General features: G+C 37.2%; 1 protein-coding gene across 1 annotated transcript in view; it reads right to left on the bottom strand.

Moving 5' to 3' along the window:
* Positions 1–6,347: 6,347 nt before the first annotated feature.
* The window catches only part of YWHAQ (tyrosine 3-monooxygenase/tryptophan 5-monooxygenase activation protein theta), a 31,434-nt gene continuing 15,151 nt past the window's right edge, over positions 6,348–22,630 (bottom strand). The window contains exons 2-5 of the mRNA XM_052648519.1: positions 11,077–11,200; positions 9,085–9,248; positions 8,359–8,454; positions 6,348–7,417 (exon numbers count right to left, since the gene is read on the bottom strand). Of these exons, the coding sequence (XP_052504479.1) occupies positions 7,358–7,417; positions 8,359–8,454; positions 9,085–9,248; positions 11,077–11,200 (444 nt within the window). The 3' untranslated portion in view covers positions 6,348–7,357. The remainder of the gene's footprint in view (positions 7,418–8,358; positions 8,455–9,084; positions 9,249–11,076; positions 11,201–22,630) is intronic.

Raw genomic sequence — 22,630 nt, 5'->3', positions numbered from 1 at the left:
CACAACTTTTTTGATAGGCACTTGGATAAGAACCTCAGATACTCCTCACAGAACTGTATTTCAGCTCAACTAAAAGAACTTAAGAGCCTAGAGTAGTAAGCCCTTTTGTACTGATTTTTACTTGGGACTCAACCCAGTTTCAAATCCATTTAATAATTCATGTCTCATGAAACCCCTTAATAAGCCTCTTTGCTAGTGGTTAAGTACCTCCTCGATGGTCTTAGGCCAAGGCTGCAATATGTTGCAGAATCAGTGTCTGAGGACAACAAAAAGACAAAAGAATTAATCTTTACAGAATCCCTCCAGCAAATGGAATAAAAGTATCACTCTCAAAAGGAATCTCCTTTTTTTTCTTTAAAAGGGCATCAAGGGACTCACTACTCAGCACAGTCTAAAGTAGAAAGTGCACCATTATCACAATACTGTTTAGTGGAAGGGACCCAGCAGTGCCACCATTAAAACTCTGACACCATTAACCACAGTAAAACTATGAGCAACTTGCAATCCTAGGACATGAATCTTGTCAAGAAACCTTTAAGCTCATCTAGAAGAAACCGTTCTTAAATTCAGTTGAAATCAATTTTACATCACAACCCACTGTTCACATAAATTGAAATGATTTCACAAACTATTACCCTTATTAACATGCCCCTATTTCTATTAAAAAAAGGGGAGGGGCTGGCTGTGACCCACTAGGTTTCCACTGTCCACTAATTGGTCATATCTAAAGTTTAAAAAAACTATCCCAGTTTTAATCTCAAAAAAGGGCAACATTAACACAGTAGCAAGTATACCAACTTTCAGGTAGATTACCCAAGTTTGAATCCTGATACGAATACTCACTTAGCTATGAGACTCAAGTCCTAGAGCATGTCATTAGCTTCCGTGCCTCAGTTTCCTCATTCAAAAATCAGGAGAGAAATCTATCCCCCAAATTTTATGAAACTGAGTTGAATTTGTAAAGATACTTAAAAACATAACCCGTGAAGATGAGTAAGTCCGGCTCTCAGTACGGTCACCCAAGATTACATGCAGCTGCCAGTGGGGACCCTGGGATAGAACCCTGCCAATGGCCTTACTGCCACACTACAGCATTAGGTATATGATTAACATTGATTATACAAGGGCCTTCAATGTGAACCACACGAAATGCTTGGTAATAAACATTATTTTTTCCCTTACTTTCTGAAAATCACACCTTTTAAAAAGACTTATGAGAGAAATAAAAACTAAAGCCTCCAATTTCTAAATCTGAATGGCAGAAGAAACAATTTTCATTGAAAATTCTTTTCACTTTATGCAGTAGAGAACTACTGTGAATCTGGAGCTATTTTCACCTGTTTTTGTCTACTTTGGTCTAGTTTCAGGTCAGACATTAGCTGGGATCTTGGGAAAGTCAGTTGATTTTTTTGGACTTGTTTCCATAACCATGGGTTAGGTTCAGAATGTCCTAATATTGAGCTGGTTTTAAGGTTTCCCTCAAAGGCAAAGCTGACAGATTAAGGGGTAAGTTGGGCAAGAGTTAAAATAACAAATCCTCCAAATACGGGAGAAAAGAAACTAATTCTACTTATCTGCCACGGTAATCAAGCAGAAGCATCCACAGCTGGCAACAGTGGCACAGAAATGAATTTGGTCTGATTTCAAACTATAGTTCTGCCATTTAAGACACATAACTTTGGACAAATAATTTCATTTTTTTCTGATCAGATGTCCTATTGGTCAAAGGGAAATTTATTTGGTAGGGCAGCTGAGAGGATTAAATATGAAGGTACATGACCCTGCACCAGAATGATTTCAATCAATGCAGATTCCCTGTAACTAAAACAAAAGGGCCAGACCATTTATGGCCATGCTCAAGGTGCTATAAACTGACGATGATTCAGTCTCCAGCTTCTCCCCTTGACTATTTATTATTACTTACTCCCTTTAAGCATCAGATCTGAGGCTTTTGTAAGTAAATGTGGCTAAGCAGTAAGTGGCAAGTCTGCTGTGAACTGGACTTCATGATGGTCTGGACTCATCTTCAGGTACTACAGGTTTCTTAAGCACCTGTTGAATGGATCAAAAACATTATTGTGGCAGGTTGTTTATATTGATACTTAACTGTGATGGCCTCAAAACTCAACAGCAATGTATATGATATTCATACATGGTTAACTGTCCTCTTGCAAAGCTGGTAAAACACAAATTATACAAGGGAAGATGATACATGGCAGAATAAAACAGACAACATAATTGCCTTAATCACTGTAAAGTAGATGTCTTCCTAAACCATAAGAATGAGGAGTTTAAGTGTTAGGCTTGTATGTATCAGACAACACCTATCTATAATCAGTACAAATAAAACCTGGCTCATATTAGTAGCTTAACAAAAATTATCACATTTGTTTTCAAGGCAAACCATTCAATGTCACCGTAATCCAAGTCTATGCCCCGACCAGTTATGCTGAAGAAGCTGAAGTGGAATGGTTCTATGAAGCCCTACAAGACCTTCTAGAACTAATGCCCAGAAAAGATGTCCTTTCCATTATGGGGGACTAGAATGCAAAAGTGGGAAGTCAAGAAATACCTGGAAGAACAGGCAAATTTGCCCTTGGAGTACAGAACGAAGCAAAGCAAAGGCTAATAAAGAGTTTTGACAAGAGAACGCACTGGTCATAGCAAACACCCTCTTCCAGCAACACAAGAGAAGACTCTACACATGGACATCACCAGATGGTCAATACCGAAATCAGACTGATTTTATTGTTTGCAGCCAAAGATGGAGCTCTACAGTCAGCAAAAACAAGACCGGAAGCTGACTGTGGCTCAGATCATGAACTCCTGATTGCCAAATTCAGACTTAAATTGAAGAAAGTAGGGGAAACCACTAGACCATTCAGGTATGACCTAAATCAAATTCCTTACAATTATACAGTGGAAGTAAGAAATAGAGTCAAGGGATTAGATCTGATAAGAGTACCTGAAGAACTATGGACAGAGGTTCATGACATTGTATAGGAGGCAGTTATCAAGACCATTCCCAAGAAAAAGAAATGCAAAAAGGCAAAATGGGCTGTCTGAGGAGGCCTTACAAATAGCTATGAAAAGAAGAGAAGCCAAAAGGCAAAAGAAAAGGAAAGATAGACCCATCTGAATGCAGAGTTCCAAAGAACAGCAAGGGGAGATAAGAAAGCCTTCCTCAGTGATCAGTGCAAATAGAGGAAAATAATAGAATGGGAAAGACTGGAGATCTCTGAAAGAAAATTTGAGATACCAAGAGAATTTTTCATGCAGATGAGCACAATGAAGGACAGAAATGGTATGGACCTAACTGAAGCAGAAGATATTAACAAGAGTTGGCAAGAATACACAGAACCATACAAAAAACATCTTCACGAACCAGATAATCACAATGGTGTGATCACTCACCTAGAGCCAGACATCCTGGAATGTGAAGTCAAGTGGGCCTTAGGAAGCATCACTACGAACAAAGCTGGTGGAGGTGATGCAATTCTTGTTGAGCTATTTCAAATCCTAAAAGATGATGCTGTGAAAGTGTTGCACTCAATATGCCAACAAATTTGGAAAACTCAGCAGTGGCCACAGGACTGGAAAAGGTCAGTTTTCATTCCAATGCCAAAGAATGCTCAAACTACCGCACAATTGCACTCATCTCACACGCTAGTAAAGTAATGCTCAAAATTCTCCAAGCCAGGCTTCAACAGTATGTGAACTATGAACTTCCAGTTGTTCAAGCTGGATTTAGAAAAGGCAGAGGAATCAGTGATTAAATTGCCAACATCTGTTGGATCATCAGAAAAGGAAGAGAGTTCCAGAAAAATGTCTAATTCTGCTTTTGACTATGCCAAAGACTTTGTGTGGATCACCACAACTGTGAAAAATTCTGAAAGAGATAGGAATACCAGACCACCTGACCTGCCTCTTGAGAAACCTGTATGCAGGTCAGGAAGCAACACAACTGGACATGGAATAATAGACTGGTTCCAAATCTGGAAATGAGCACATCAAGGCTGTACTTTGTCACCCTGTTTATTTAACTTATATGCAGAGTACATCATGAGAAATGCTGGGCGGGATGAAGCACAAGCTGGGATGAAGATTGCCAGAAATATCAATAACCTCAGATATGCAGATAACACCCTTATGGCAGAAAGCAAAGAACTAAAGAACCTCTTGATGAAAATGAGAGAGTGAAAAAGTTGACTTAAAGCTGAACATTCAGAAAACTAAGATCATGGCATCCGGTCCCATCACTTCATGGCAGATAGATGGGGAAACAGTAGAAACAGTGACAGACTTTATTTTGGGGGGCTCCAAAACTACTGCAGATGGTGACTGCACACGTGAAATTAAAAGACGCTCACTCCTTAGAAGAAAAGGTATGACCAACCTAGACAGCATATTAAAATAAAGCCAGGACATTACTTTGGTCCATCTAATTAAAGCTATGGTTCTCCCAATAGTCATGTATGGATGTGAGAGCTGGACTACAAAGAAAGCTGAGCGCCAAAGAATTGATATCTTTGAACTGTGGTGTTGGAGAAGATTCTTAAGGGTCCCTTGGACTGCAAGATCCAACCAATCCATCCTAAAAGAAATCAGTCCTGGGTGTTCATTGGAAGGACTGATGTTGAAGCTGAAACTCAATATTTTGGCTATCTGACGCAAAGAGCTGACTCATTCGAAAAGACCCTAATGTTGGGGAAGATTGAAGGCAGGAGAATGGGACGACAGAGGATGAGATGGTTGGATGGCATCACTGACTCTACGGACAGGAGTCTGAGTAAACTCCGGGAGTTGGTGACGGACAGGGAAGCTTTGTGTGCTTGCAGTCCATGGGGTTGCAGAGTTGGACATGACTGTGCTACTGAACTGATCACATTTGTGCTTAAAATAGGCCCTAAAATATTTTTGAAAGGTTTCCTTAATGCCATTAAAAACAAAACAAATCAATCTATTTAAGTGACTAGAGTTCTGATCTTCTCAAATTGTTTTACTCTTATTAGAATTTTTACACTTGGGCTTCCCTACTTTTTATGGTTTTTAAAAAACTAACATTCTCTACTCATAAACTTGTAGACATGAATGTAGTCTACCAATCCCATCCCAAAAAAGTATTGTTCTTTCCCAATCTAAGCTCTAATAATCACAGCTGAATGTTGGAAGAGAATCCCTAATGTTTCGATTCTGGATAATCAGCATTAATATGTAATCCCCCCTTTATTATTTCCAGTTATTAAAACCTAAATGACATTTTAAAGGGAAAACTGTCAATTAAAAAGTTCTAACTACTGGGGAATACCCTGGCAGTCCAGTGATTAGGACTCTGAGCTTCCACTGCACCAGGTGCAGATGTGAACCCTGGTCAGGGAACTAAGATTCCTGCATGCCACACAGCGTGGCCAAATAGATAAATAAAAAGAAAAATTCTAACTACAAAATAGATGTAACATTTAGATGTTCTGAACTGTCTCAGAAAGTAATTATAAAAGAAAGCTCAAATGTGGCTTCAAACCCTTCCTCTACCCCAACTGAGTTCTCTGCAGTATTCTATAAATATTCTCTACACATCTGGAGGTAATACCATTGCCTGGGCCTACTCTTAAAGATGTTCACTTCTTCTGCAGCAAGGAGATAATCTGGGACTAAGCAGCTCTTTAAGAAGGAAGGTACTTTCATAACTCACTTAAGTAGTGGAGTGATTACTTTATTTAGTACTTACAACTTGGTTAGGACTGATAACTGTCCTATTCAATTCTGTCTTTTCATTTTCCCTCAGAAAACAAATTAAGGGTAAATGAAACCTTGTTTCATAGTCACAGATTATTTCCTGACTTTAAATTCTCAGGCCAATACTCAAGACAGGCTAGTATAATAGCCATGGTGATACTATAAAACCAGAATTATTTGGAATTCATCAACTGTTTACAAAGAGAATCATATGAAAACTAAATGTATTCTTAAGCTTTTAACATTCTGCTGGAATATCCACTGAAGCATAATTCTAACACCAGCCAAGGCACTCACAATCACGTAATTTTAACTTGTCTAGTTTTAAAATGCCCACTTTATTTTACAATTTACTAATATCCTGTACATCTAAGGAAGAGAGTGAGTGTCCACGAAACAGATCTGAGGTAAAACACCAACTCAGAAGAAATGCAATCCAGCTTTACACAGGTCCAGGCTCCCCGAGACAAGTGATCACAACACAGAAAACCGGGCAGCACCACTCCATTTCACAGAAGCAAGAAGGGAAGCAGCAACAAACTTCAAAAGGCAGTACACTCATCTGTCCCTTAAATGTGAATACGCAAGTGTTACAAAGCCAGAGTAAATGGTTTATAAAATGTACTTTTATTTTATGTTACTCTGCTGTTACATAGGGCATAACATTTTCACAAGGCTTTTTTGGGACTACAGTCAATGATTAGCAACATACAATAGTGGTCCAACTCTCTAAGTAACAATCACTAGACAAACTGGACACCCTCTCACATGTGCACAAATCTGCATGGAAAAGTACTAATGTTTTAGACTGGACTGTGGGCTTTTTTTCCCCCTTTCTAGTGTATTAAGAAATGACATGCACTTTAATTTGCCAAAAGCAATGGTTGTATTCTGGCAGCAACATGCTACTTCTATTACATAGTAAAGTGAATACCAGAACTACAAAGGCAGGAGGTGTAAGTGAGTTTTTATTGGGAAGGGAAGTTGTCAACTTAAACAGCAGCAAATGAAGAGTGAAGAAGGAAACTCCCTATTGTCACAGAAACACAAGACCTCCATCACATATGATATGGGAGGCATTTAAATCTGTGATCCCCCAGCCCCAAAATGTAGAATGCTTTTCCATTCAATCTAATACTTCTGGATTCCTACTAAAAAGGAATACATTAAGAGGATGGAAAAGTTGCTTACTGAAAGGAAATCTCTGAAGAAGAGTAAGGGAGGGAATGTAGAAAGTTATGTAGAACACTCTTTAAATTGTAATTAGCTACATTTTCATATCTTCACAGTAATACAAAACACAGTCACTTGCAGAACTGGTTCAGATTACTTAAATACCAGATACATTTTTAATCTTCTACATAAGTGTTTGGAAGTTACTTATGTTTGTATGAAATGAAGCTATTAATACTTTTCTACAGCAGTAACTGCACACCAGGAAGGCTAAGACAAACACAAATCAAGGAATGGAGTTTTCCCAAAGCTGCAGTGTGAAAAGACTATAAACAGTTGATTCCATACACATGAATGGGTTTCTTTGCTATAGGAAATCCAAATGGAGTAAGGAATGGAGATGAGTAAAAAGGTTTCAAGGGGAAGAAAGGTGACACCCTGTATGCACTCAGTTTTCTGCCCCTTCTGCCGCATCACATTCTTCTCCTGCACTGTCTGATGTCCATAACTGGAAAGGGAAAAAAAAAAAAATCACATTAAGTTACTATTTCTAGATGACTTCAGGTCCAATTATAAAAATGTATTTGTGAGAGCAGTAAATTATTCAAATAGAGACTGTGACTAAGATTGGAAGTTATATTTCTCAAAACCCCAAATATCATCAACTATTCCCAAAGTGTATTCTAGGAGACCTTTCACTGTATATTTGCAAAGTGATATACTGAGAACATTTTTAAAGCTTACTGTAATATCAGTCAAAAAGAAGGTAACTAACATCCTTAGAATTTAATGCTCTTTCAATTCCTGACAGCTCAATGCTATTCTTAAAAAGCATTACTGAAATATAATTTATGAGAGTAATAAGGCCAAAAAATTTTTCTAGCAGAAGAAAAAGCATCAAAACTGTGGCAAGGGGAGGGGCCACAGGAGAACTACATTTATATTAAAAGGTGAATTCCTTCTTCCACATTTTGTCTAAGATGTTGACATACCAAATTTTCTTGAACCTACACAAGTTAAGTAAAACTCAACCTGTACTTTTTTCTCCATCAGTTTTTCCTTGATGCCCTTTCTATACAAGAGGTAGGGTGAAAAACTAAAGAAAAAAAAAACAAATTAAAACAAACTCCATATTAACATAATTTATCAACATCTTCATACCAGTGTAACAATAATGTTAATATTATAAGTCCCTAAAATCTTGGTGTATTTTCTCAGGAAGGTCTTGATAAAATGCCTATTCAACTGCCTACAAAATCTGCCTACGAAAGAGTTGTCCTATACAAAATACTAATGTGTATTTAACATTTCTGTGTAATTTTTATACATCTGTTCTCTAAGACTAGGTGTAGTTCTATTATAGCTTCCCCGGAAGACAGAGAGCCTGAATAGATATTGACACTTTTGTCCCTAAACAGGAAATGCAAATGAGAAGAAGGGGACGCTCACTGTGAGGTTGTCTCTCAGCAGCTGCATGATGAGGGTGCTGTCTTTGTACGAGTCTTCATTCAGTGTGTCGAGTTCTGCAATAGCCTCATCAAAAGCCTGACAAATATCAATATCCATGATGAACAATACTCAACATCAACACAAACTGATACTCTACGATCACAGACCATTTTTATGTAATATATGAACAGCCACCTTACTTTCTGTTATCCATTAAAAACAAAACTCAAATCACTTTCTCAGATTCTCAACGTAAGAATTTTTGATGACTTGAAATTTATAAAGATGTATGTACTTAGTTACACAAGCATTTCTCAGTTCTTTTATAGGACAGAGAGCACAGTAGCTATGCCCAATATATTTCTTACAAATAACAACTAGTATTTATATGCCAAAATCCCTCTGAATGCATCCATTTTAAAACACTTTCAGGAGTACAGAGATTCTAGTAATCACACCTGGTAGGCATTACTTTCCGACCCTCTACATTTCTTTCGTACTTTTTTGGTTATTCTGACCAATATGCTCTTTAGACAGATCTTACTGCATACAACCAAAGCTGGGAGAGTATAGTAGTGGTAGGTCTCATGATGGTAAGAAAAAGGAGGAGATAACCAAATAAATGTAGGAGAAATCATACCTGGCTATCCAAGTAAAACGCCTAGAAATTAACACGCTTGCTATCTCGAATAACTTAAGGAAGGTATTTCTGGATGCACGTCTTACCGTTTTAGCCAGTGTGCAGGCCAGTTCCGGGTTATTGAGGATCTCATAGTAGAACACAGAAAAGTTAAGAGCCAGCCCCAGCCGGATGGGGTGTGTGGGTTGCATCTCTTTCTTGCTTATATCGAAAGCCTCTTGGTAAGCTCCTTGGGAATTATCTATCGTTTCTATGAAGGGAAAAAAACAAAATAAAAAAGCATGATACTGAAAATATCCCATCTAGTATACAGTCACACCATTTACACATGCTACTAGGTTGGTAGTATACAGTCACACCATTTACACATGCTACTAGGTTGGTAGAACCAGTCTTCACTCTGCAGCATTCTTTTGAAACCACGATAGTAAATCCAAAACATTATCTTGTACCAGGTTATTAAAAAACACTAGTTTATAAGGCTGCTTGCCTATACTCAGCTTAGTTGAAAACACCATCAACACAACAACAACAAAAGAGCCTCTATTTTTGTGACTTATCTGTAAAAACAATACTGATCCTTGGTTTCAAGATATATTAATGTGAAAAGCAATATAAAAGTGCCAGTATATAATCACAATCTGATCTGAATTTGATGACTGGCTTAATAAAAATGTCACCTTCCTGAAAAAAAAAGTTCAGGAAATACTACCAACATTAATAAGATGATGTCATATCTCGAAAAGGTTAGCTTTTCTGAATGAGGCCGCCATGCCCATTACAAGCTCTAAAAAGCCTGACCTAACAGAAATTAAGTTATCCCTTTAGAGCCCGAATATGTGCTTTATTTTCTCCTCTGAAATGGCACATTTACTGATCTAAACATAGCTAGTATAGCCCTCACACTGAACTAAGGAGCTTGCTCTCTGGCACACAAGGAGGTGCGCGCAATGAGGGCACTGAGGTGTCTCAGTTTCCAGACTGTAAATACAGACTATTTACAAGTCCCAGACTGCTGGAGTGTTCTACGTTTAGGACTAGAGAATCCCAATAAACCAGCAAGGGTTAGATCAGTTAACGCTGGGGCTATGGCCCAGTCTTCAAAGATATCCCTTGATGAGCTGACATTTATAAATGCTCAGTCTGTGCAAACACCTGTCACATCCCAGTTTGCTTATCTTTGTGGCAACAGAAATTATACATTGGTGAACACAACAGTTTAAGTGTACAGACTCTGTTACAGCAAAGTACAAAAGTTTTCTCTTCCTATCTTCAATTACACTGATAAAGGGGATAGTAAAACTCACATTTACTTAGTAACTCTTTGTAGAAAAGAGAAGAGGCCGTAACTACCTTTTTCAGGGGCACGCCCTTTTCGGATGGGGTAAAATTAGGAACAAAATAAACTAATTGAAAAAAAAATGAGTTATGTGATACTTGTACCTAAAATTTCCTTGATAAATTTAGCAGCAGGCACATACATAACATACTATAGTATACTCAACTACCAATACTCCAGAGACTGAGTTCACTACTAATAAATTCACTTCGCCTTTTTTAACAGTCAAGTTAGGAAATTTGGTTCCTCTTTTCCCCATATCTCTGCTTTCTGTGATAAATTATATACCAGCACTAATACTCTCATCTCATTTCTCCTCTGTATCTGGTTATGTGTAATTAGTCAATGTTATGAGCCCTCAAAACAGGTAGTAGAGTTAATAAATTAATGTGTCAAGCAGAAGAAGTAAAACGTCCTGGTTTTATAGTATGTATGTAATTTTTAGTTATCTTAAGATACAAGATGCTGAAGACCACATGACATAACAGAATCATCCAAAGCATATGTAAAGAACTCTGGGGCTAAAAATATGGTGAACGAAATTCTAAAGCCTGAAAGATTACGTTTGTTTTTAATAATCTCTTATCAGATTATAATCAGAGTTTATGAATTTTTCATAAAGAGCACATAATGTAAATTCATGACTGTATTTTCATTTTTGAGAACACAAGATAACATTACAAACTTATTCTCCCTTCCTTTTATATTTTAGCTTTACCCATAAACTGAATACACTTACGTTTCCGATCATCTCCACAAGCAACTTCAGCAAGGTACCGGAAGTAATCTCCCTTCATTTTCAGATAGAAGACCTTACTCTCTGGATTAGTTGCATTGGCTATTAAATACTTATCCAACAATTCCTGAAAGAAATAAGTTACAACATTAGGCACTAGTAAAAACAACTGCCACAGTAATTCACACCATACCACCCAGGACTGGAAGCATGGCTAGAAAGCAGGGGTCAGGTGGTTGTCATTAGTTGAATGCTTTGGGATCACAAGAAGTCATAACGGTAAAGCTAGATTACATCAAACACTAATTAGAAAGAGCCTGTCTGTCTACTCACCCATTCATTTAAGCAAGCATTTCCTGATACTTGGGCTTCCCTTGTGGCTCAGCTGATAAAGAATCTGCCTGTAATGAGGGAGACCTGGGTTCGATCCCTGGGTTGGGAAGATCCCCTGGAGAAAGGAAAGGCTACCCACTCCAGTATTCTGGCCTGGAGAATTACAGTCCATGGGACTGCAAAGAGTTGGACACGACTGAGCGACCTTCACTTTCACGATACTTGTTGGGTGCTAGGCACTCTACTTGACCAGAGGGGAAATAAAGTCCCTACCCTCAAGAGTCCACAGTCTAATAAAAAAAGAAGTGAGTACACCATTAACAGTGCAGCTCTTTAAGAGGCCATGGAAGCACAGAGGGAATGTCTCGCTCTATTGCAGATGGTCATTGTTAAGACAGGCTTCCCTGGAGACAGAGTGTCTGACTTGTCAAGAAGTTACAGAGGGAATGCAGCAGTTAGAAAACAAGGATGTGCAATCATTTTCGAGAGAGGAAATAAAATGTCTAAGACATCGAGTATGAAGAAGACTACAGTCCCAGAAAAAGTAAGTTGTTATGGCCTAGAGCAGGGCTACTCAGTGTCCTCTGCAGACTAGAGGCTCATCCAAAAAGGGGAGGAGTACAGGGGTCGAGAGGAAGAGCTCTAGAAACGTTTCGAGCAATACAAGAGTCATGTCCCTCATGTGAAACTATTTTTTTAAGTTGGGTTAATATTTAAGTATGTCTTTTTTTCCCTCATTTTGTATCAAGAAATGTCCGCTTGATCCAATGAGCCAGCGCCTCTCAAACTGAGGTATTTGTACAAGGTGCCCCTAGGAGTATTAAAAAGTCACAAAAAACAAACATGATAGATACCTTCTTGGACTATCAATTTTACTTGATGTTAAGTAATTTAAAAATCTTTCTGTAATAAAAAATATTATAGAGAATAAAATTATTTTAGAAATTTTAAAAGAGTAACACACTCACAGATTTGTTTTGGGAGTAAAATCAACAAATAGACACTGAAGAAGTGAAGAATCACTTAGAAAATACACCTTTAACTCAAGAACTTTCTTGTTTATCTGAATAAAAAGCACCTAAACAAAATGCAGTGATTATATGCATGTTACCTTAAAGGAAATAAAAACATTTTAAACCTTTAATGAAAAATATGTTTAGGTTAAAAAAATAAATTTTAAAAGGGTCTGAAGCTTAAGGGAAGTTAAATTTAGGATTACAGTTAAATTACCTAATGAAGCCCCAGAACCATATACATTATAAAAGTGGCAACTATCAACAGTGTGGTTTACATCTGGAAAGCTGCTGGGCCAAGGCCGAAGCAACAGAAGGGCCACACCCAAACACTAAAGTCAACTGAAACTAAATGTTGCTTCTTAATTGAAGGCTCATGTTATGAGTTTTTTGTTGCTGGACATCACTAATACAATTTTAATAGTACTGAAACAAACTTGAAGAAAAACTCTTTCCCAGAATTGTACAAAATCTTACTACTGGAACTTATCCCTAGAATGCCATTTTTACATATCATGGATGACTTTTAACTTTAAAACTACATCTATGGAACACTGGAATTTAGGGGTTTTTTTTTGACAGGGGTGCAATGGTAAGACAGCCACAAAAAAGTTCTCTAAGTTTCTAAATCTCAAACTGACTCAGTCATCCCTAATTAAAAAAAAAAAAAGGCAAACCAAAAGTAGATTCTGAGAAGCAGTATCAAACAATGCCAACACAGTATTTCTACTGTGGGAACCAACACTGCTGCTTGCATCTGAACTAAGGAACTACAATGTAAAATGAAGCGCCTCTCACTTTTCTTTTTCTCCAAGTGAGATTCCACAGAGGATCTCCAAAACAGTGCCAGCTCTGGAAAAAACAGTACTTACAATCAGAAAAAGAAAAAAAGAAAGCTACTAGGAACATTTAAGACCTAGATCCCTGTGACTAAGTATGGCAGAAATGTGGGAGCAGGAGCTCAGAAAAGCCTGACTGAATGAGGACGTGGGGAGATGAGAGAGAAACGTGATTCTAGCTCTCATCACCCCTCCATCACGTGAGCCAATGTGGGAATGCTCATGAGGACTGTCTTACTGACACACTGGCCTTCCAAGGATTCAGAAAGCTGCTAAACAGCTACTGCATTAGTGGTTACACAGCCACTTATTAAACGAACTGTACACTCTTCCCTTCTAAAATGATTAACTTTGATCACTAGTTTGCATATAGCCATTACGTACGATTTACAGTGTTGGCTTTTATTAAGTGACTTGTGCATTACTTCCATCCTGGAGTTCAGCCAGGTCATGGTTCTTTGTCAGATGCCACTAGCTCTCTGTGAAGGAAACAACAGGTACAGAATAACTCTGTCTTTCCATGTGCTGTCAGCAGTAGCCATGCAGTTTTTAGCCCAATTAAAAGATACTGGATTCTGCTTCATGTCTTACCAAAATGATCATGGCTGTATCAGGTATTACGCATATCAGTTAGTCATGATTAATACCACACAGAATAAAGGCTAAAAATACTTATGGTATATAGCACAGGTATACATTTTTTTGTAAAAAAAAATTATAAGAAAGACTCAAAACAGGTTAGACAGTAAAAACGATAATGACAAGTGGCTCCCTGGAATGAGAAAATCTTCCTAGATAAGGTCATTGGTAAAAAGTCAGTAGAGAGGAAGTGAATCAATTTTTAACATTAATGTATTTAAAAGTCCCTTCCACTAACTTGTTTCTGTCAATAAAACAGGCGCTCCCCTTTGTAACTCTTCAACCAGCAAATTTTATGATCCTGGGAGGCTTGGAGAGCTAAATCGGGGTTCCCTACAGGGCTGAGTGTCACTTGACCAAGAGGCAGAACCAAGAAGTACATGCCTTTTTGAAAGACACGTGACTAAGTCAGTGCACTTACTACCCAAAATTACAGGATGTACTAGAAACAGAACATTCTAGACCAAAGAAACTCAAATACGAGCAAAAGTCAGAGGAAATAATTTAAGCCATTATTATAGAAGTCGTTTCAGGAGACACTGACAGACCTTAGAATAAGCTTAATCTCAGAAAAATAGGATGGAAATAACAATAAAGACGATTAAACTGTCAAGAAATAAGTGATGCAAATTTAGTACAGTAACTAATTCCTCAACCCCATATCTTAGAGAAAAGGTTAGGAATAACGAAACTCCAATACTAATTCTATCTCTAGGAGTGAATTATTTTTACATACCGTCACTTCAATTAACTTTTCCAAAGTACTTCATTAGGCTGCAGTGGTTAATAGTCTGTGGCATTCAACAAATATTTTTATCTTAAATTTACTTATAAGTGATTTGTTTTATAGACAAAACAAAACATATTCCTCACTATATAGTTTATACTTTATATATCAAACTGATTTTTTAAGTAAGCAAATAACCAATTAAGAATCTTAAAATACAAACAAAATAATTGACAGTAAATTAAAAAATGTTCTAAGCAGTTTCAATTTCCTATCAGCTTACTGAAATTCATTAAATAAAAACACTACTAATATGTTCAATTTCTAACTTCAGGGTATATATACTAGTCACTATCTATATTTTTATCAGCACATTATCACAAAAGATTATTCATTCAACAAATATTTAAGTGTTCAATATGTTAAACTGAGTTTAACACAGTATGTTAAACTGTGTCAAGCTGTATCTTAACCACTCCTGAATGTGTTATTTATATAGAGAGAACCATTATGATAAATTTTACAAATGAATAAAATCACCAAGGAATCAAGAAACTTACACAAAGCTGTATAATTAATTAGATGGCACCAGAATCTGAAAATAAAGCTAGCATTCTAAGCACCACCCTATAAACAATGGAGCATATCTAACAGAGATAAGGCTTTGGCCTTAAGTTATTCAATTAGTAAATTAGCAAATGAAAAAATTAATATAGAGCAACATAACTGTTCAACAAATGGAACATTTATCTAAGCTACTTATCTAAACATTTATCTAAAGCTATTTTTTTATAACATCCCAACTTCAAGAATTATATACAGTATAAAGAACCACTGCCAAGTAGGAAGAATTAAGTCTCTAGAAAAAACTCTATTAGGTTTAACTCCAAGAGACCAAAATCAAAGCAAAATTCAATACTCAAGAAGGAAGTCATATTTCATCCAGGAAATTCTATTGGATTTTATAAACAGGCAGAGCACATGGAGGAAGAGGACATTTCCAAGGCACAGGGCCCACGTCATAGGAAAAGGCACGACTGTACAAATAGGTAGAAAGTCACTTGAAGATGGTAAAATCTTCTTAAAACAAAAAGTAGAAAAAATTGCCTAAGATACCAAAAGTACATTTGAAAAAGGAATCAAATTTCACAGTATTGATCATAAATTACAACCGAACCTCAGTGGAATGAATGCTGAACCAAAAATCTGGTTTTCCATCTAGAACAAGTTCCTTAATTTCTTCTACAAAATAACAGAAGTATTTTCTAGTTTCAATAATCTATGCTAATTCTAAGGTACTAAATCAAAGGAGCAACCTGTTAAGTAGAGCAACTTTCAGATAAAAATGTTTCCTTAATATTTTTCATTCACAAAATTCTGTAAATACGATGTTAAACATTTAGCACATTGCCTACCACACAGTAAGATTCATTATTTGTTAAATGAACATTAACCGTGACATAGCAACATGGTAATGAAATCAATGCAAAGCCAAAAAAAGTCACACATAGTACAGGGCTTAAAATGGCACAGGACTCTTCCTGAATTATTTTTCTAATTCTCTATTTTTATCAAAGTAATAATGTACAATCGTTAATTAACCAGCATTCTAAATTTTTTTTAAAAGTCCCTGTTTAACTCCTTCAGCAAATTCGTGTGTGTTTGTGAAAAATCATGATTTCATACTAATATATCCAGAATTCCAATTCAACCTCACAGGATTCTTCTTCCTTTACTTGGATCTTCACACAAAGTAAGACTCTGGTTTCCATTAAAATAATATGTAATACATGTCATCACCTGAAACTCAAAAGTGAAAAATAAACTCTCTCTCCCTTCCCTGGATCCTGAGACAGCCAGTTATTCCCCTCCCAAGGCAACCACCACCATCATTTTCTTATACGTTCTTCCAAATATTTTATACATTTTAAAATCCACATACATTCCCATTCTCATGTTGGTCTACCATGTACATTGTTCTATACCTTGCCTTTTCCATATAATAATTCCTCTGAGATCATTCCCTACTCACATGTTTATAACTGTCTCACTCTATAATATATAATAACACTGAAGAGCACTGTGTATGCCTACTATATGGGCATATCATAATTATTTAGTCTACTCTGATGAACAATTAAGTTGATTCCCATCTGGTGATATTTCCAACAATGTACCAAATGTACACTTGATCCTTGGAAGAAAGATGTTGAAGTGTCCTTCCTCAGGCAGTTATAATTTACATCCCCACTAGCAATGTGTGAGTGTTCCAATTTCTCAGCATCCTTCTGAACCCAGAGTATTATCAAACATTTTTTATCTTTTCCAATCTAATAAGGAAAAAAATCTTACTATAGTTTTATTTACAGTTTTCTTTAAACAGTATGTTTAAATCCTTTGCCATTTTCCCAATGAGTTTTTTCCCTTACTGTTATGTAGAGATATATATTAATAAAAAGTCTGTTTTTCAGATGTATCTCATATAACTTCATGTATTCCAAGATTCTATCTAGCAATAAATTATATTAAATCAGACACATAATATTACCAACATTTCTGACCCATAAGTTAATGACTGTTTGATTCTAACACAAACAAAATGTACAAGCAGAAGACTTAACTGAAATACAAGTCTGAATGTGTGTTTAGGTTCTGCCCACCTGACCAGATGAAATGATAACACATAATAAATGTGAACTGAATACTAGCATATCAGATTAAAAGATACACACACACTCCTCTCATTCACTGCTGTATGAAGTACTTAATAAATTTATAACTCATCACCTTAAATAGACAGGTAGAAACGTAACTTTCTGGTTGGGCAATATAGTAAGACCAAGCACTTGCCCTTCTGAAAATAATCAAAATGCTAAACAGAAATAGATAAAATAGAAGAAAAAATTATAGCAAAGTTCCAAAGGAAGGAAGGGAGATATTAAAGTGCTAGATAGGAAGATGAAGCAAAGTTAGAGTAAAAAGTAAAAATTTACAATACAATCACAGCAATGTGTAGTGAGTAAGGACCCTAGAAAAACTGTGTCATTGCTGAGAAGTAGCAAGAAAGCTATTTCCTGGACTTCTGGGGGTTATGGGTGTAGTTTCCCATGAAAAACTAAAAACCAAACACAATCTGTGCAGGTGCTATTCCAATTTTTATCTCATATATGATGTGTGACTCTGTAAGCTGAAAGTGTGTGTAAAACTGGGCCGTGGCCTACTGTGCCCAGCAGAAACAAATCATCAAAACTACTTCCATAATCCAAGGTACCCATGCAAGTTCCACAGGAAATACCACATTCAAATTTTTTTAAATAACAATACTAATCAAGGAACAGATAACACCATGATGAAAGATCAACAAACAGACAGTAAGTACCCCAAAATTTAAATGAAACAGTGTGCATTAAAACATAAATATAAGAAAAATGTTTAAAACTCTTAAAGAATCCTTTAAGGATATATATTTTAGTATTTACAGATTAAATAGATGATGCCCAGGACTGGCTTCAAAATAATGGATGTGTGTCTGTGCGGATATAAAGAAAATTCATAATTGCCAGGGCAGAGTAATGTTACACAGGGAGTTTTTTTTTTATTAAAACAACCAAAAATATTGGAGAGGAAAAAAAATAACAGAAGTCCAAAGATAGGATACAATAATGCAAAACCCTAATTCAAAAAGATACATGCAGCCCAATGTTCACTGCAGCACTATATACAATAACCAGGACACAGAAGCAACCTAAATGTCCATCAACAGAGGAAAGGATAAAGAAGTGGTACGTATGTACAACGGAGCATTACTCAGGCATAAAAAGGAATGAAATTGTGCCACTTGCAGAGACGTAGATAGATCTAGAGACTGTCATACAGAGTGAAGTAAGTCAGAAAGAAGAAAACAAATACCACTTATATATGAAATCTAGAAAAATCATACAGGTCAACTTATTTGCAAAGCAGAAATAGAGACCCAGACATATGAATACCAGGAAAGGGAGGGAGGGAATTGGGGGATTGGGATTAACATATATACACAGCTGCTGCTACAGTTAGTCACTGCAGTTGTGTCTGACTCTGTGCGACCCTAGGGACTAGAGCCCACCAGGCTCCTCTCTAGGCAACAATACTGGAATGGGTTGTTATGCCCTCGTCCAGGGGATGTTCCCGACCCAGGGATCGAACCCAAATCTCCTGCACTGCAGGCAGATTCTTTACTGCTGAGTCACCAGGGAAGCCCCATATATACACTACATATAAAATAGGTAACTAATGAGAACCTACTGTACACCACTGAGAACTCTACTCAGGGCTCTGTGGTGACCTAAGTGGGAAGGGAATCTAAAACAGAGGGGATATATGCATATGTAAAGCTGAATCATTTTGCTGTACAGCTGAAACACACACAACATTTTAAAACAACTGTATTTCAATTTTAAAAAAGAAAAGCATCTTGGAGATGGAGAGAATTTTTTAAATTTAAAAAAAAAAAAAAAAGGACTTCTCTGGTGGTCCAGTGGATAAGAATCCACCTGCCAAAGCAGGGGACAGGGGTTTCATCCCTGGTTTTGGAGGATTCCACATACCTCAGGTTAAGTAAGCCCATGTGCCACAACTACTGAACCCTCACCTAGAGCCTGTGCTCCTCAACAAGAGAAGCCCCTGCAATGAGAAGCCCGTGTACTGCAACAAAGAGTAGCCCCCGCTAACCAAAACAAGAGAAAAGCCCAAGCAGCAACAAAGACCCAATGCAACCAAAATAAATTATTTTTTTAAAAGCAGTAAAAGAGAAGGCATGCTTGAAGAAACTCCTCAGAATGCAGAACAAAGAACCAGCAAGATGAAAAAATGTGGATAAGTCAAAAAGATGCAAGACAATATGCAATAGGAATTCCAGGAGAAATTAGTATGAGGAAGAAATGTTACGTAGAGGTAATGGCTGAGATTCTTCCAGTTACTAGTATAAATAATCTTCAAAGTGGAAAAGCACACTAAATCCCCCCAAAAATAAAACAAAAATGAATTCATATGTAGACCACCATGGGAACATTGAGGAATGTCAAAGACAAGAAAATTCTTAAAAGCTACCAGAGAAATGACACATTACCTATAAGGAAAGAAACTACAGTATGGCTGACAAGTTGATTTTTCATGAGAAAATAATCAAGGATCTTAAAAGTGAGGAGAAAAAAACTGTCAGCTAAAATTTCATACCCAATTAAAATACCATATAAAAGCAAGTGCAAAATGAAGATGTTTCCAGACAAAGACAGAAGTTCCTGCTTAGACCTTTACTGAAGAACCCCTTTAGAGTTAGGAAGAAAGTAATGGAACAAGAGAAGTCACCAAGTAGAGTAATACAGTAACTAAAATATGTATTTTAGAGTAACTGGAAAATTCCTGGTCATAATCTATGAAAACAACTCTTCCAAAACTGCAATATAGATCATTACAAGATGCTGAATAACATACACATGTGACACCTCGTGTTTGCAGAGAACAGTATTTCAGATTATTTAGAAGGCCAAAATTTCTTTCATATTAAGTATGTGCAGAGGATTGAGTTGGCTATTAAGGACATGTGCTTTCCAATCCTCTTTTAGAAGATTATCTAAATTTTTAAGGATAGTTAATGTGTTCCCCCTTGTTTAATCCAACAAGTGTCTGGCTTTAAGACTATACTTTGTATTATCATAGTTCAATCGGCTACCAGAAGGAAATATTTCACTAAGAAAATTATGGATCTCAAACATTTCAACAGCTCACCATCTATTTTAAGGTAACTGACAAGATGTGGATTCATTTTAGATATTTATTGGCAGGAATTTAGCCAATATTTATACGCTAGTGCTCACAAAATCTGCCTTTTATCTAGCTAGGTAAATTACTTCCGTAGCTCCTACCTCATTTTACTGCAATTAATGACAATCCCTACTTTGCAGCCTGTTGTGTGAAGACTGAATGACTCAATACAACTTACTTAGAACACTGCTTGGTACACAAATCTCCATCACTGAGCACCACCACACAAGTCTCTTTAAGCACTGGGCAGAGGGCTCCTATCTGTATTTATGGACATTGGGATGGGCCACTGGGACTTCACTCATCCTAAAACATTAAATTTGCCTTCCAAACACGATTTCCTATTAATTCTCCTCCCCTACTAAATTTTGCTTTCAGAAAAGCACTCCCTTGCCCTAGTTAGAAACCTGAGTGTTATCCTAGTGCTCCCTTGGCCTCACTCCCCTGATCAGTGATCAGTGAAAAGTTGCTCAGTCATGTCAGACTCTTAGTGTCAGACTATACAGTCCATGGAATTCTCCAGGCCACAATACTGGAGTGGGTAGCCTTTCCCTTCTCCAGGGGAACCTTCCCAACCCAGGGATCGAACCCAGGTCTCCCATATTGCAGGCAGATTCCTTACCAGCTGAGCCACAGGGAAGCCCAAGAATACTGGAGTGGGTAGTCAATCCCTTCTCCAGCGGATCTTCCCAACCCAGGAATCAAACCGGGGTCTCTTGAACTGCAGGTGGATTCTTTACCAATTGAGCTATCAGGGAAGCCCTCATATCACTCCCCTGGCACCCCATATTTAGTCACCCAAGCCTATGGATGTAGTATTTTCCAAGTCAAGACTTTAGACACCTTCTTAAAGAAGCACAGTACACTTTTGGAACACACATCTCCCCTCTCTTAACTATAAACCACTAAAGAAGACTTTTATTTCATCTAGAGTAACACACACACATACATACACACACACACGTATTTGTAATAGTAAATTAATAAAAATGTAAGATGAGTGTAATAAGACAGTATGTAAATATACTTTAATAATAAGGATGAGTCAATCAGAACGAACAGTGCTCAGAGGCATGGAAACAGAAGAGGGATACAGACACTGAAGGAAAAGGATACAATATACAGTCATAATCAGGAAGTTGCTTACGTAGAGGGCCAACTGTACTGTACTACATCATTTTATGTGACCGACCTGTATCAGCAGATTTTGGTTTCATGGAGGCTCCTGTAAATCAATCCCATGATACTAAGGGATAACTATTAATTTATAGTCTTAGCTGAGTGAGAATCCCAGTCAATCAATCCACTGACTAATCCATGCCCTACCCAGGAGATGACAGCCATTAAACATGTGAGCAGCCATGCAATTTCTCATGTCATAATGCCACATTTCCTACCTAACTCCCTCATTATGACTTGGTTCCTATGTGAGCCTGCCTCCTGAATGAGTACTTACTGGTCACACCACACGTACTTCAATCTTTGTGGCAGTTATTCCTCACTGTAAATGAATACTATCTGTTTTATACATCACTTACATGAGCCTGATTATCACTGGACCTATCTATGAGAAAGAGCTCCACCCTGATGTGTTTGAGTCAACAAGGCTGAAGGTCATACAATAAACTCCCAGAGGTAACGCACACCCCCTCCCACCACTCCATCCACAATCTTACTTCTCTGCAGTGTCACATGGATGAGTATTCTTACATCTTTTGAAATATAAATAGCCACTATACTTCAATATGCCTTAAACAGAAATAAATTTATTTCTAAACCTGTTTTTATATTTCCATTGCTTTTCCAATCATCCCACCATCCCTCCTACCCACAGCTCATCACCACAACCTCTGATTCCTCACTCTCCATTTCCCACCCTACCACCAACTGTTCGGCCAATATTTTCACCTGTCCTCTCAGTCTCATTCCTATTTCTACTACCCAGAATTAACCATATTTCACTTCAACTAATCCAATAATCTAACTGATCTACCAGGTTTTAGGTTTTCTTCTTTCTCTAACCCATTTTATATCCTGCTGCAAGATTAATAAGCATAAATTCCATTCTGGGTATGTTAATCCACTGCTCAAAAAATCCTCATGGCCTGTTGAATAAACTTAAAGCCTAGAGCACATGGTCCTCCAAGATTATACTCCAAACCTAGAGCCTTTGACTAACGTAAGTGATAAGTAAGGGCTGATCC

The sequence above is a fragment of the Budorcas taxicolor genome, chromosome 11 (genome assembly GCF_023091745.1).
Source record: "Budorcas taxicolor isolate Tak-1 chromosome 11, Takin1.1, whole genome shotgun sequence".
In the NCBI taxonomy this organism is placed as follows: Eukaryota; Metazoa; Chordata; class Mammalia; order Artiodactyla; family Bovidae; genus Budorcas; species Budorcas taxicolor.
The sequence above is the reverse complement of the archived record's forward strand: the minus strand, read 5'-3'. Positions and strand labels throughout refer to the sequence as shown.